Source organism: Bos mutus, chromosome 9, assembly GCF_027580195.1.
Source record: "Bos mutus isolate GX-2022 chromosome 9, NWIPB_WYAK_1.1, whole genome shotgun sequence".
Taxonomy (NCBI): Eukaryota; Metazoa; Chordata; class Mammalia; order Artiodactyla; family Bovidae; genus Bos; species Bos mutus.
Genome location: NC_091625.1, coordinates 49,405,182 through 49,421,857, shown reverse-complemented (window position 1 = coordinate 49,421,857; position 16,676 = coordinate 49,405,182). Strand labels below are relative to the sequence as shown.

Genomic DNA, 16,676 nt, shown 5'->3' with positions numbered 1-16,676 from the left:
TGCATTAAAACAACATATCACAACTAAGTACATCAAACCCCAGAAGGCAAGGCACTATCTATACCTATAAATATATTTATATGGACATGCTTATGAATGAGTCAAAGGAGAAAGAACATAGCTGATCTAAAGGCACTGAAAGCTCACAAAAGACCACATTCAATCTTAATGAGCAGAGGTGACAATATTGATTTTAAACCACACTGAATCATAAAACATTAGGAGTATATCTATTAAAGTTAGAAACAAGGCAAAGTTGTTTACATCAGCTAACTAATGTCTTAATGGAATTAGACATGAGAAAATAATAAAAAGTAGAAATACTAGAACAGAAGAAGTCAAACCAATTATTAGTTGCAGATGAAATAAACATCTACTTAGAAAATTGAGAATTAATTAAAAACTACTAATGACTGAATTCAGAAAGGTGACAGTCCCCCAAATCAATATTTTAAACAAGTGTTTCTATGTATAAACAATAACTTGTTAGAAAATAAAAGGGAAGAAAATATCACATCTATAAACGCCATCAAAAACAGAAAAAAGCAAGAAATAGGTAGAACCCTACATGAAGAAATCATCATAACACTGCCAAAGGATATTCAACAACTGAAATCATATGCTTTGTTTTTGAGTTGGAAAAACCTGATTTGATAAAAATATCAATTCTCACTAATGTAATCTGTAAATCAATATATTAACTTAACTAAAAGGTAAACATCATTTCTTGGAAGTGATACTGAAGTACATCCTAAAAAGTATACCTGTATATTTATCCAGGAAAAAAATTCTAAAATTGAAGAATAATGAGGATGCTTATCCCAAACCATATTAAAAATACTATAAAAACAGGATAAGTAAAATAGTTTAATACCAGAAAAGAGTCAATAAGCTCAGGGAAATAGAAGAGAAAACTCAGAAACTGACTCAGGCAAATGTGAGAATTTTGTATGTTACATTCAATTTTATAATCATTGGAATAAACACAGAGTCCCGCCTGCTAATGCAGGAGATGTAAGAGACATGGGTTCGATCCGTGGGTCTGGAAGATGCCCTGGAGAAGGAAATAGCAACCCACTCCAGTATTCTTGCCTGGAAAATTCCATGGACAGAGGAGCCTGGTGGGCTATAGTCCATGGGGTTGCAAGGAGTCATACACAATTGAAGCGACTTAACACGGACATTCAGAAACTCATCTGCTTCAGGAGGTCATCAAAAAGATGTGACCACCAGTTTGACCCACGAGCTGGGCCCAGATAATCAGAGGTACCTCATCCTTTCCCCAGTCCTTGGAATGTGCACTCTGCTTGCCTTCACTATGCTAGTGGCTGGCCAAGAATACAGCCTTTAGTTAGAAATGCAGTGTTGACTGTGTATGTGACTAAATCCCATTAAAGTTTCTATATAAACTTTTAAGATTGTAGCAGGTAGGTTTGGAGATCTACTTGTATATAAGTTCCCTTGATTTTTAAACCTGAGACCCACCAATCTAGAATGGTCTTCAGTCTCTCCCTGCCCTCTGTATTATGGAGGTTTCAGATTATACTCAGAAAGGTCTCAAGGAGAATGCAAACCAATACCATCACAATATGCAGTAAGTTCCAGATGGATCAAAGATTTAGTAATAAATATTAAAAATTAAATTTAAAAAGGGCTGGAGGAAATCATGTTTAAGTGGGTGTGGCCTTTATAAGCAAGACGAATACTATAAAAACTAATAAAAATCTCATCATGGTAAAATATTCATAAATAAATCAAAATCACAGGTTAACTAGGAAAAATGTTTGTAACACATATAATAGTACATGCAATTTACAGAAGAGATTCAAACAGCAAATGTGAAAAATGCTGTTTCACTCATAAAGAAATGCCAGTAAAAGTAATAATGAAGTATCTTTTTTGCCTTTAAATCTGTCATAAACTCAAAAATTCTAACACTGCTCGGTGCTGGCAGTTAGATAGGAGGAAGTTACTGTTCCAGGAAATGTAAATTGGAACAATCTCCTTAGTGGGCAATTCAGGACCACTCATTCGCCAAACTTTTAAATGCATGTACCATGTTGATGGATAAATTCCACTGCCAGAAATTTTTCCAATGGACATTGTTGCAACTGCCAAGAGTATGAGCAAGAATGTTTACTGTAGCACTGTTTACAATAAAACATAATTAGAAACAACAAAAGTCTCCATCAAGACAGGATAAATGAATGAAAATAATGTCCACATTGGAGTATATTATGGAGTTGTTGAAAGAATGAATCAGATATTTCTGTGTTGATTTGAAAGATCTCCATGATGTTCACTAAGCAAAAAAAGCAAGAGACATAAAAGTGTGCCTAACACCCCGTCTAGTCAAGGCTATGGTGTTTCCTGTGGTCATGTATGGATGTGAGAGTTGGACTGTGAAGAAAGCTGAGCACCGAAAAATTGATGCTTTTGAACTGTGGTGTTGGAGAAGACTCTTGAGAGTCCCTTGGACTGCAAGGAGATCCAACCAGTCCATTCTGAAGGAGATCAGCCCTGGGATTTCTTTGGAAGGAATGATGCTAAAGCTGAAACTCCAGTACTTTAGCCACCTCAAGCGAAGAGTTGACTCATTGGAAAAGACTCTGATGCTGGGAGGGATTGGGGGCAGGAGGAGAAGGGGACGACAGAGGATGAGATGGCTGGATGGCATCACTGACTTGATGGACGTTAGTCTGAGTGAACTCCAGGAGTTGGTGATGGACAGGGAGGCCTGGCGTGCTGTGATTCATGGGGTCACAAAGAGTTGGACACGACTGAGTGACTGAACTGAACTGAACTGAACACGATCCAGTTTTTTTATACTGAAACTCACATGCAAACACACACAATGGTAGTTGTACAAAATCTTCCCTTGAAAGGAATATAAATATAAGAAGCTTTTTTACAAGAGTTTCATCTGAAGAAATGAATGAAGGTAGATGGTTAAGCCCATGAGTTATGGAGCTGAACTTATTTATTATGAATACAAGATGCCTGCTGCTTCCTCAAGTATCACAACAGTTGTTTTCCGCCTGGCTTCTCAGGGTGAGCTCTACTTGGAGGCTAGGCTTTTAGGCTTCTGTAGCCTCTGGAGGGCTGGAGGGGTATAATCCACCTTGTTCACATTCTCTGAACAGAGTATTGGATTCTCCAAGGAAGGCATCAGGGATCCAACACTATACTCACTGGATACAGTGTCTCTATACATGGAAATTCAGCACAAAGAACATTAAACTGTAAAAAGGTAAAGGAAGTCAAGAGTGTAAATTATCTAACTTGGTTTTCCTGGACTTTATATTTCCAGTTCTCACAAGTCAACTTCCCATACAGGGCTTTATTTTTCAGTAAAACTAAACCAGAATGGATAACTGCTAAGAATCCATTAGCACACAGAGGATGCTAAATTTTTCCCCCCAGTGAAAGCACACCCCAGCTTCCTTCTATGACTTTACTTATCTTTTCCCTAACTGTGACACAGAAAATCAGTGTGACTACTTTTTAAAATGAATAAGGTTAAAATACAAACACTTTCCAAAGTTGACTTCCAAACTAACACAAATACATGGTTAAAGGAAGACTGACAGCAAAAACTGAAGATATTAAAAGAAAATAAATTAACTCCATAAGATGAAAAAAATATGCATATGTAACACAAGACCTTTAGCTCAGTTACAAACCCTGAATGAAAGAGTAATGGGAAATGGCATAAATAATTTAGTGACCTCTGTAAGCCTTCTGAAGTAATTTATCTTGATAAGATATGCTTTAATGTGGATAATTTCAAATCCATTAAGAAGAAATGATTTAACTGTCATCATAAAAACTAAAATTTAACCAGAAGGAGGCAAATAGTTTCTCGCAAATTATACCATTCTTTTCCACAATTACCAGTAAGTATACCTTATTGATATTGGAAAAAAATATTATAGAGTCCTCATCTTGGGAAAGTGCTATTTTCATCATTCACTGTTTATAAAGTTAATCAATGAACTACTCTTCTACGCTCCTCTAAATTCTGACCAAAATCTATGTACTTGGCCCTTCCTTCACTTTACAGTCCAGTGGTCAAGAAACCCTCTCATTTTTCAAATATATGAATTGGTTCCCTTTGCCCATGTTCTCGTTCTTTTTCTCTTGGAATGTTCTTTACTTTTCTTTCTTCCTTTTTTTTTTGTAAAATGTCCTTGATTACTCTTTTGTTGTTGTTGATTACTGAAATACAAGACCACCAGCTTAAATTAATCTCTTTTTGTCTTCCCATTGAACTGTTCATTCTTTCATGTTATATGCCACATTTTTCTTTCCTTATATATATATTTCTAAATCCTCTGTGGGACTGTATGTCTTGCCTCATTTGGTCATTTATTTAGAGAGGCACATTTGATCAGCTGAACTAAAACTGACATATTTAGAACCGGATGTCTAATATACTCTAAAGTCAGTTTTCTTAGTAGGTATATCATATTTAATTGAATTAACTGTCCATACTTTAAAATTCATCTAGTTTTGGATATTTAGCTGTCTGTAATTTTTTCATTATATATAATATGTTTGGATAAAACTCTTGGTGTACATTAACTTTTCCAAGGAAAGATTCTCAGGTTTAGTATTTCAAGGTTAAAGGCTCTGAAAAAAAGTTTGGCTCTTAAAATATATTACCAAAACCTTTTTAAAAAGAATTGAACTGATTACTGCAACAGGAAATCTAGGAGTATGCGAAATCCTCAAATCACCTTCAGAATTTGATGTTATCATTTTTAGTGTTTGATAATTTATTGGGTTTAAGAATATACAGTCTATTAATTTATACAACTTTAGTAATTTTTGCCCATAGTTTATCTATTTTATTTCCTTCTTTTCTTCATTTACTTATTGGAAATCATGTTTTAGTTATTAAACATAGTAAGTACAACATCTAAAGATATAGATATTAACTAGTCTGTTGTATTTGTGACTAATATTTCCCCAACCTATTTATTACTTTTTACAATTTAACATAATATTTTTTGTTGTCCAAAACCTTCAAATTTAAATGTTGTCGCATCTACTATTCTTTAAAGCTGTCATCTTCTTTACCTTCAAAGTTCATACATAACCATTTACAGAGTGTCTACTATGTGACTGGCAATATCTATGTTACCTCATTTTCATTTTGTTTATGACAAATTGTAGCCCAAGGAAGGCAAAAGACTGATATGTTAGAGTGTGTGAGTCAAGATTAAAACCCAGGTTTGCCTGGATTCAGTCTTTATGCTAAAGTGACTATTTCCCTTTGAAAATGAAAAAGTCATGCCTCCAAAAATCCAATTAAACACTTAGATCTATTGTTTAATTAATTTTCTTTGATTTCACTTAAAAGTTAATATACTTTTAACATTCTTTTTATGAGGTTACAGACAGACAGCAGAATTAATATATTAGCCTTCAGAAGGAAAGGGGGTTGATATGCCTGAGGAAAGAATAAACTCTGAGATAACATTTTACATTTATTTAAAGTAAAAAAGTAAGAGAAAGGGGGTTATTAGGCACCTGCTACTCTCTTTAGCTAACAGATATCATCTATTCCCGGAAGAGGAAATTCTAATTTTATTAGGCTATAGTGATGCTGGAAAGCTGCTAAAGCAGAAATAATTAAGGCTATCAATATTAAGTATCTGATAACTTATATCAAATCCCAATTCCTATAACTTAGGCAAAGGCTAAGGCTAACCTATGAAAACAGGAGATGGTTGGTAGATACAGATAATATTAAAAAGTCATAAAATGATACTTCAAAGTAGCTTGAGGGTACACACCATTACTGGCTTTTTTCTAGTGTTCTGATTTGCTTAATAGATACCCCTAATAACTACATTCATGAGACTTGCTGCATGATAGACCATATCTACCTGTGTGTGTTAGTCACTCAGTCATGTCTGACTCTTTGAAACCCCAAAGGACTGTAGCCCGCCAGGCTCCTCTGTCCATAGGAGTCTCCAGGCAAGAATACTGGAGTGGGTTGCCATGCCCTCCTCCAGGAGATCTTCCCGACCCAGGTCTCCTGCATTGCAGGTGATTTCTTTACTGCCTGAGCTACCATGGAAGCTCATATCTATTTATAAGGAAAACTTTTAATATCACTAATATACGTAAAAAATTGAACCACATTGATGTCCATAAATCAGAGAAATATGGTACAGAGTGGGTGGGAATACCCATCTTAGTACTAAAATATTTAATGCCTGTTAAAAGTTTTGTCCCTAAAGGAAAGAATTTATTTCATTGAGATGGAGAGTGAAACAGAATCTGAAGATTCTAATTGGAATAATTTATTCAACTTAAAATTATAATTAAAAACAATCGCTTACCCAGTGAAAATGTCTGTATCCCTAATGATAAACTTTATGAATAAACACAATCTACTGTCGCTATTCCCTAAAGTATGTTCTATCTTATCGAAAATAGTGATTTCTTAAGAAGAGTTTCTCTGTGGGAGAGGGTGAAAATAATATGCAAAGTAAATTTCTAGAAGTAGATTACCATAATATGACATGTAATGTTTTCATTTTTCAGCTAGTTTGCAAAATAATTTCGTATATCATTCCATTTGTCTCTCACAGTAAACTACTAGAACAGGTATTATTTACCCCATTATTATTCCACTTGATAGAAGAGAAAGTTTAGGTGTTTAAGGCCACAGGGCCTCTGAGGTGAAGTCAGAGCCAAAGCTTTTTGTCAATGTGCCCTCTTACTATGGGCCTCATTTGGAATTCCTGAGATGCTCCCTTCCTCTAGGAGAATTGCAAGTACCATCCTTATAGCTTAAGTTACTCTCAGAGTACTTCACTTTCTGTTCTGTATTTTCCTGTTTCAGTGGACAATTTGGAAATAGCAGTTGGTTTTGCACCTGGGAGTGAATTTCTAATCTCAAAAATATACAAGCAACTCCTACAGCTCAACTCCAGAAAAATAAATGACCCAATCAAAAAATCGGCCAAAGAACTAAATAGACATTTCTCCAAAGAAGACATACAGATGGTTAACAAACACATGAAAAGATGTTCAACATCACTCATTATCAGAGAAATGCAAATCAAAACCACTATGAGGTACCATTTCACGCCAGTCAGAATGGCTGCGATCCAAAAGTCTATAAGCAATAAATGCTGGAGAGGGTGTGGAGAAAAGGGAACTCTCTTACACTGTTGGTGGGAATGCAAACTAGTACAGCCACTATGGAGAACAGTGTGGAGATTCCTTAAAAAACTGGAAATAGAACTGCCTTATGATCCAGCAATCCCACTGCTGGGCATACACACTGAGGAAACCAGAAGGGAAAGAGACACGTGTACCCCAATGTTCATCGCAGCACTGTTTATAATAGCCAGGACATGGAAGCAACCTAGATGCCCATCAGCAGATGAATGGATAAGAAAGCTATGGTACATATACACAATGGAGTATTACTCAGCCATTAAAAAGAATACATTTGAATCAGTTCTAATGAGATGGATAAAACTGGAACCTATTATACAGAGTGAAGTAAGCCAGAAAGAAAAACACCAATACAGTATACTAACACATATATATGGAATTTAGAAAGATGGTAACAATAACCCTGTGTACGAGACAGCAAAAGAGACACCGATGTATAGATCAGTCTCATGGACTCTGTGGGAGAGGGAGAGGGTGGGGAGATTTGGGAGAATGGCATTGAAACATGTATAATATCATGTATGAAACGAGTCACCAGTCCAGGTTCGATGCACGATACTGGATGCTTGGGGCTGGTGCACTGGGACGACCCAGAGGGAGGGTAGGGGAGGGAGGAGGGAGGAGGGTTCAGGATGGGGAACGTGGGTATACCTGTGGTGGATTCATTTCGATATTTGGCAAAACTAATACAATATTGTAAAGTTTAAAAATTTAAAAAATAAATAAATAAAAAAAAATAAAAAAGAAAAAGAAATGAATCCGCCACAGGTATACAAGGATTTTTAAATGAAAGGATATCTTTGGATAAAGGAGGAAATATAGAGAGATTCATTTTGTGCAAAAAAAAAAAAGAAATCAAAGATGGGACTGGCATGAGGGGTCTTGAAATATAACTGCTACTGGGAAGAAGAGATTCATTTTCAGCTGTGATTAAGGTACAGATATAGCCTTATTATATACACACACCACTCCCCCAACTCCATGAAAAAAAATCCATAATGAGTCTTATTTATTATTTAACAAATAAAGTGACTGTATGTTGAATAAAACTGTGAAGAAATGCTTTTTAAAAACCATACTTGGTGAGTTAGGAATTGAGATGGTTAAACACTTAGGAGTAAAGTATGGCTATGGCACAATAGGTATTGAGCTGTATTTCCAGCAATAGGAGTCATGAGACTAAATTTTTATGTACTACCATAGCAAATTTACCTACTAATTTTCATGTTTTGAATACTTAATTTTCCATTTTTCAAATTCATGAGAAGAAATATCTCCTACCACCATGGTAATAGTGTCCTTAGATTGCTTGAAAGTTAATACTATTCAAGTTTAAAAGGCATTTCAAGGAATAGGAACAAACATATATCCTGTACTAGAAGAATAAACTAAAATTCTAGAGCTTTGAGAAAACATTCAGAATATCTTTTGTTATAAAATAATTTCCGTGGTGGAGGGGCCAACTGTTTTAAATCTTTCTTTAGGATATAGTTGGGCCGAAGAAATGTTCTTCCACTTAATTAAAAAAACAAAACCAAACCACAAACTCAAAGCTCTAAAGCCTTTAGCAAACCACAGGTTGGGTTTGATATATTCACTTTTGGACAAACAGGATGCACTGTTTGTGAAATGGGTGGTGGAAAGGCAGACTTTGGAGTCAGACTAATTCAAATCACAGCTCCACTTACTACACGGGAGTCTCTGGGAAAATTTATTCTTTTTTCTCAGTTTTCTTATTTGTAAAATAGGGATGAGAATCTTTAAAAGACAGAATAGTGGCATTCTGTCAAATGAGATAACTAAAGTGAGAACATCTCTTCAAAAGGCAAACAAGAAAGGTAGTTTTAGGGTAGCTACGATCAGCCAAATACTATATTAAAAAATATAACGGAGACAAGGACAATGTTCCTTGAAAATATGTACTTATTAATAAATCTCGGTGGAATCCACCCTTGTTCAAAAAAATAATAACAAGTAGGTCAGGATAAAAATCAAGTATAACAAAAATATCCTAAAAAAGGTTCAATAAAATGATTAGGGGTTTCCAAGTCTACCTAACTGTAGAAAAACCCTACATTTCTCTACTTTTTTTTTTTTTCCAGTTTAGAGTTCTGTGATTACATGTTTGGTGGTGTGGCCTTAAATAAATATCATTTGAAAATGTCTCTACATAAACTATTTCTATATGCTTTAGACTATTTAATGCTATATTTCAATTACTTATGCATATATGTCACATCAAGAGATAATAACAGTACAAACCTACATCATAAGTTGTGACCACTGAGTAAGTAATAGAAAGCAATGAAAACAGTGCCTGGCCCAAGTAAATTCTTGATAAATACTGAATATTATCACAATGAAACAATAAACTTGTATGATTTAGAACAGCAATGACTTTCAGAATGGAGAGGTATGAAATAACCAGAAATCCACAAGGTGGCTCTCAAGGCTTGGCTTTTAAACACAATAGAGCTGCTCTGTATTTCCAAAGAAAATGAAACAAGACTTATGAATGCTGACCTGACTTTTCAAAGACTCTCATAAATTCATAATTAATAGATAACTGGAAGAATACAAAGCTGCATAAGTGGTATGTAATAGAAAATTTTATAAAGAGAAACAAATGCATAAATTTTGTAGTTACACTGAAAGAGAATCTGACATTCAAAACAACCTGTACCAGATTATCACAGATAGAATTTAAAATATCAATGCAAAATGGTAAAATTTACAGCACAATCCTAATAACCAAATACATCTTATTAAGCTAGTAAGTATGAAGGTAAGAGCATATGTAGCAGCTGCTCAGCAAATATCACTTCAATCTTATGCATACAAAATATTTTGAAGTTCCCACCATTTTATGCATGCAGTTTTTTTTTGAAATTAAAAATTTATTTGTATAGCTTTAAATCAAGGCAAAATTTTCTGCAAATGGGATAAAGGGCATTTTCGGTTTTGTGAGCCATAAATCTCTCTATGCTATGCTATGCTAAGTCACTTCAGTCGTGTCTGACTCTGTGTGACCCCATAGACGGTAGCCTACCAGGCTTCCCCGTCCCTGGGATTGTCCAGGCAAGAACACTGGAGTGGGTTGCCATTTCCTTCTCCAATGCATGAAAGTGAAAAGTGAAAGTGAAGTCGCTCAGTCCTGTCCGACTCTTAGCGATCCCATGGACTGCAGCCTACCAGGCCCCTCCATCCATGGTATTTTCCAGGCAAGAGTACTGGAGTGGGGTGCCATTGCCTTCTCCGTAAATCTCTATAGAAAGTACTCAATTTTCCCCCCATGTGTAAAGACATTCATAGAAGATAAAGGAAGGGCTCTGACTATTTTCTAATTAAACTAATTACAAAAAACAAACTAATTACAAAAATTGCCACGTTTGGCCCTCAGGCTGTAGTCTGTCCCCTCTATCTAAATCATTATTTGATATGAGTAAACAAAATGTTTGGTAAATCTTTGAATACTATCAATACCCAAATAACCTAGAGATGTGCTTCTCAAACTCTCATGTGCAGATATCCTCTGGGGATCAAGCAGAAATGCAGATTGCTGCTGCTAAGTTACTTCAGTCGTGTCCGACTCTGCGACCCCAGAGATGGCAGCCCACCAGGCTCCCCCGTCCCTGGGATTCTCCAGGTCAGAACATTGGAGTGGGTTGCCATTTCCTTCTCCAATGCAGGAAAGTGAAAATGAAAGTGAAGTCACTCAGTCGTGCCCGACCCTCAGCGACCCTATGGACTGCAGCCTTCCAGGCTCCTCCATCCATGGGATTTTCCAGGCAAGAGTACTGGAGTGGGGTGCCATTGCCGTCTCTGAGATAGCATAATAAGGCAGCCTAATTTCCAGGAGGCAGTAAATCACAGCAGGGGTGGGGGTGCTGAGGCTTTGCCTTTCTAACAAGGACCCAGACTTTTCAGGCCCTTTGACTATATACTGAATAGCAAGGCAGTTGTTCTGAATCTTTTGGGTCTCAAACTTGCACTCTCAAAAAGAGCTTTTGTTTATGTTATTTATAGGGAATTCCCTGGTGGCTCACATGGCAAAGAATCTGCCTGCGATGTTGGAGGCCAGGGTTTGATCCCTGGGTTGGGAAGATCCCCTGGAGAAGGGAATGGCTACCACTCCAGTATTCTTGCCTGGGAAAGCCCAAGGACAGAGGAGACTGGTGGGCTACAGTCTATGGGGCTGCAAAGAGTCAGACAGGACTCTTTCACTCCTCAATGTTATGTGGCAGCATGGATGGGAGGGGAGCTTGCAGGAGAATGGATACATGTGTATGTGTGGCGGAGTCCTTCTGCTGTCCACCTGAAACTACCATAACAGTGTTAACTGGTTTTACTCCAAAATAAAATAAAATGTTTTTTTAAAAAAGAGCTTTTGTTTATATCTGTCCATGTTTACCCTAGAAACTTAAAAAAACTTATCTTTAAAAGAAGAATCCATTAGACATTAACAGACTTTAGAATATTTAACTATTTTACACTTTAACTATATTTTAAAGAGAACTAAACATTACAATTATAATCACATAGAAAAAAGTGCTAATTGAACACATCAAGCACTGAGATCCTTTGAAAGTCAAGAAAAAAGTAAAATTATAACATGATAATTCTATAATTTAACTTATTGGAAATTAGAGACCATGGATCTTTCATAAAATATCTGGCACATTATGTATTTTAGTTCTTGTATCGTTTTGTCATTTGTTCCCTACCTGTTTTTCTGCATGTCCATATTCAGGTCCTTGAGTAGGTAAAAAGTAGCAAATCTGGCCATTATTCTTGGCTCTCTCTATTAGAGACATAGCTGTTCTTACAGTGGCATTTCGAGCATGTACAAACACCATCACCTAAAATAAAGGAAAACAGTGGATTTAATATTCACATTTATTAAGAGATAGCTTAATATTGGTCTGGAAATCACAGTATATAAACAACTATTAACTTTTCAAAATAAACCCCTAGTTTATGAACATGTCAACATTTGCTTATTTTAGAACAAATTGCATTTGGATAAAGGCAAGTTAAATAAAAGTCAATACCATGGTTTTGTTTATCATTAATCCTAAAAAATAGGCAGATGTCAAAATGAAATTAATGGATTATATAAAATGTGAAATTTAATTTATGCATTTTTCTTCTGAAGATGTGATTCATTAGCACAATCATATATTATGAGGACAGAGTATAAAAACATACTAGAGCCTTATTCTCCCCAGTCACTGAAACTGCCAGTATCATTAAGATGTTTAAGGAAACTGAAAACAATAAAGATCACTTTTCTTTGGATGAAATCATGTCTAAGAACAACCTTTTAAAATAGAGTTTAGGGGACTGCTGGAGAAGACAAAGCTTCTAGAGAGGTATTTGGAACTTTCTGTTGTGGCAGCCTTTCTACAAAGTGACAGTGGAAATCTGAATTAGGGGAAGTTGAGTGTCCGGATGCTTCGTCAAGAGGAAGAGGATAAACATCCTTTCAGGGATAGTAGTCAGGCAGAAAAGACAGTAAAATCAGGGAATGACTGGCAGTCTGCATTTGCTGTCTATCAGGTCCCGCCTTCTCTTCTATGCGATGTTTCTTCTTTGGTCTCCACTCTCCTGTCCCCTCCCTTCATAGTTGAACCCCAGCCTTCTGAAAGAGCCATGACCAATTCCTAATTCTTGCCTCTCCATGTTTTTCTGTCAACTGTGTTTTCCCAGAAGCTGGAACTTTGGTGTCATCTCAGGCTACACATTTAGAAGGATATGTAACAGACTGCTTTTAGTCAGAAAATTAATATGCTCATGGGAGTTGACCTGAGTAAGAGATCATTTTGACCTGCATACACTTTCAACAAAAGTGAAAATGGGAAGGAGGTCTGACCAGAAAGGAGACAGAATGATACATATCTAGAGCTCATGCTATATAATTAACCCATAGTAACCTTTGACTGTGTGGATCACAATAAACTGTGGAAAATTCTGAAAGTGATGGGAATACCAGACCACCTGACCTGCCTCTTGAGAACCCTATATGCAGGTCAGGAAGCAACAGTTAGAACTGGACACGGAACAAAAGACTGGTTCCAAATATGAAAAGGAGTACATCAAGGCTATATATTGTCACCCTGCTTATTTAACATATATGCAGAGTACATCATGAGAAATGCTGGGCTGGAAGGAGCACAAGCTGGAATCAAGATTGCCGGGAGAAATATCAATAACCTTAGATATGCAGATGACACCACTCTTATGGCAGAAAGTGAAGAGAAACTAAAAAGCCTCTTGATGAAAGTGAAAGAGGAGAGTGAAAAAGTTGGCTTAAAGCTCAACATTGAGAAAACGAAGACCATGGCATCTAGTCCCATCACTTCATGGGAAATAGATGGTGAACCAGTGGAAACAGTGTCAGACTTTATTTTTGGGGGCTCCAAAATCACTGCAGATGGTGACTGTAGCCATGAAATTAAAAGACACTTACTCCTTGGAAGGAAAGTTATGACCAACCTAGATAGCATATTCAAAAGCAGAAACATTACTTTGCCAAAAAAGGTCCATCTAGTCAAGGCTATGGTTTTTCCAGTGGTCATGTATGGATGTGAGAGTCGGACTCTGAAGAAAGCTGAGCGCCAAAGAACTGATGCTTTTGAATTGTGGTGTTGGAGAAGACTCTTGAGTCCCTTGGACTGCAAGGAGATCCAACCAGTCCATTCTAAAGGAGATCAGTTCTGGGTGTTCTTTGGAAGGACTGATGCTAAAGCTGAAACTCCAATACTTTGGCCACTTCATGTGAAGAGTTGACTCACTGGAAAAGACTTTGATGCTGGGAGAGACTGGGGGTAGGAGAAGGGGACGACAGAGGATGAGATGGCTGGATGGCATCACTGACTCGATGGACATGAGTTTGGGTGAACTCCGGGAGTTGGTGATGGACAGGGAGGCCTGGCATGCTGCAATTCATGGGTCACAAAGAGTCGGACATGACTGAGCGACTGAACTGAACTGAACCTTATAATGGGTTGGCAAAAAACTCTGTTCAGGTTTTTCCGTGATATCGAATTGCAAAGCTGAATGAACTTTTTGGCCAACTTAATGATTCAGTTCAGTTCAGTTACTCAGTCGTGTCCAACTCTTTGTGACCCCATGAATTGCAGCACGCCAGGCCTCCCTGTCCATCACCAACTCCTGGAGTTCACCCAAACTCATGTACATCGAGTCAGTGATGCCATCCAGTCATCTCATCCTCTGTTGTCCCCTTCTCCTCCTGCCCCCAATTCCTCCCAGCATCAGGGTCTTTTCCAATGAGTCAACTCTTCGCATTAGCCCACAATAAACTTGTCAAAGGGAATGTTTCACATATGGGATCTGATAAAATTAATAGTGAAGTAAAATCTGAGATAACTATTGTTCAAGAAACTAGAATACTTAAGTGACACTCATTAGGGTGTATTAAAAGTAAAGGAGAATGGATATTCTGGAGAAGACCAGAAGTTACTCAACGAAAATCTCCCAAAGTGTTTACAGAGAAAATAGAACCAGCATGCTAGGTCATTTGGTAAAATTTAACATAAGTATATCACAGCCTTCAAGGACATAAAGCTGGAGTATTCACACTTTATCAGTGCTCTAAGGAATGGGCATATTTAACTCAGATGACCCGTATATCTACTACTGTGGGCAAGAATCCCTTAGAAGAAATGGAGTAGCCCTCATAGTTAACAGAAGAGTCTGAAATGCAGTATTTGGGTGCAATCTCAAAAAAACTGAATGACCTCTGTTCATTTCCAAGGCAAACCATTCAATATCACATTAATCCAAGTATATGCCCAACCAGTAATGCTGAAAAAGCTGAAGTTCAATGGTTCTATGAAGACCTTCGAGAACTAACACCCAAAAAGATGTCCTTTTCATTATAGGGGGCTAGAATGCAAAAGTAGGAAGTCAAGAAATACCTGGAGTAACAAGAAAATTTGGCTTTGGAGTACAAAATGAAGCAGGGCAAAGGCTAAAGAGATTTGCCAAGAGGATGCACTGGTCATATCAAATATCTTCTTCCAACAACACAAGAGATGACTCTACACATGGACATCACTAGATGGACAACACTGAAATAAGACTGATTATATACTTTGCAGCCAAAGATGGGGAAGCTCTATACAGTCAGCAAAAACAAGACCAGGATCCAGCTGTGGTTCACATCATGAACTCCTTCTTGTGAATTTCAGACTTAAATTGAAGAAAGTAGGAGAAACCACTAGACCTTCAAGTATGATCTAAATCAAATCCCTTATGATTATACAGTGGAAGTGACAAATAGATCAAGGGATTAGATCTGACAGACAGAGTACCTGAAGAACTATGGATGGAGGTTCGTGACATTGTACAGGGAGCAGGGAACAACACCATCCCCAAGGAAAAGAAATGCAAAAAAGCAAAATGGTTGTCTGAGGAGGCCTTACAGATAGCTGAGAAAAGGAGACGCTAAAAGCAAAGGAGTAAAGAAAAGATATACCCATTTGAATGCAGAGTTCCATAGAATAACAAGGAGAGATAAGAAAGCCTTCCTCAGTGATCAATGTAAAGAAATAGAGGAAAACAACAGAATGGGAAAGACTAGAGATCTCTTCAAGAAAATTAGAGATATCAATGGAAAATTTCATGCAAAGATGGGTTCAATAAATGACAGAAATGGTATGGACCTAACAGAAGCAGAAGATATTAAGAAGAGATGGCAACAATACACAGAAGAACTATACAAAAAAGATCTTCATGACCCAGATAACCACAATGTTGTGATCCCTCACCTAGAGCCAGACATCCTGGAATTCGAAGTCAAGTGGGCTTTAGGAAGCATCACTACGAACAAAGCTAGTGGAGGTGATGGAATTCCAGTTGAGCTATTTCATATCCTAAAAGATGATGCTGTGAAAGCACTGCACTCAATATGCCAGCAAATTTGGAAAACTCAGCAGTGGCCACAGGACTGGAAAAGGTCAGTTTTCATTCCAATCCCAGAGAAAGGCAATGCCAAAGAATGCTCAAACTACTGCACAATTGCATTCATCTCACATGTTAGCAAAGCAATATTCAAAATTCTCCAAGCCAGACTTTAACAGTACATGAACCGAGAACTTTCAGATGTGCAATCTGGATTTAGAAAGGGCAGAAGAACCAGAGATCAAATTGCCAACATCCGTTGGATCATCAAAAAAGCAAAAGAGTTACAGAAAAACATCTATTTCTGCTTTATTGACTATGCCAAAGCCTTTGACTGTGTGGACCACAACAAACTGGAAAATTCTTCAAGAGATGGGAATCCCAGACCACCTGACCTGCCTTCTGGGAAATCTGTATGCAAATCAAGAAGCAACAGTTAGAGCCGGACATGGAACAGACGGGTTCCAAATCGGGAAAGGAGTACCTCAAGGCTGTATATTGTCACCCTGCTTATTTAATTTATATGCAGAGTACATCATGCGAAATGCCGG

At 37.2% G+C, this 16,676-nt stretch overlaps 1 protein-coding gene across 1 annotated transcript in view; it reads right to left on the bottom strand.

Moving 5' to 3' along the window:
- Positions 1-16,676, bottom strand: part of ASCC3 (activating signal cointegrator 1 complex subunit 3) — a 338,210-nt gene that overhangs the window by 143,434 nt on the left and 178,100 nt on the right. The window contains exon 14 of the mRNA XM_005902613.2: positions 11,925-12,059. Within this exon, the coding sequence (XP_005902675.2) occupies positions 11,925-12,059 (135 nt within the window). The remainder of the gene's footprint in view (positions 1-11,924; positions 12,060-16,676) is intronic.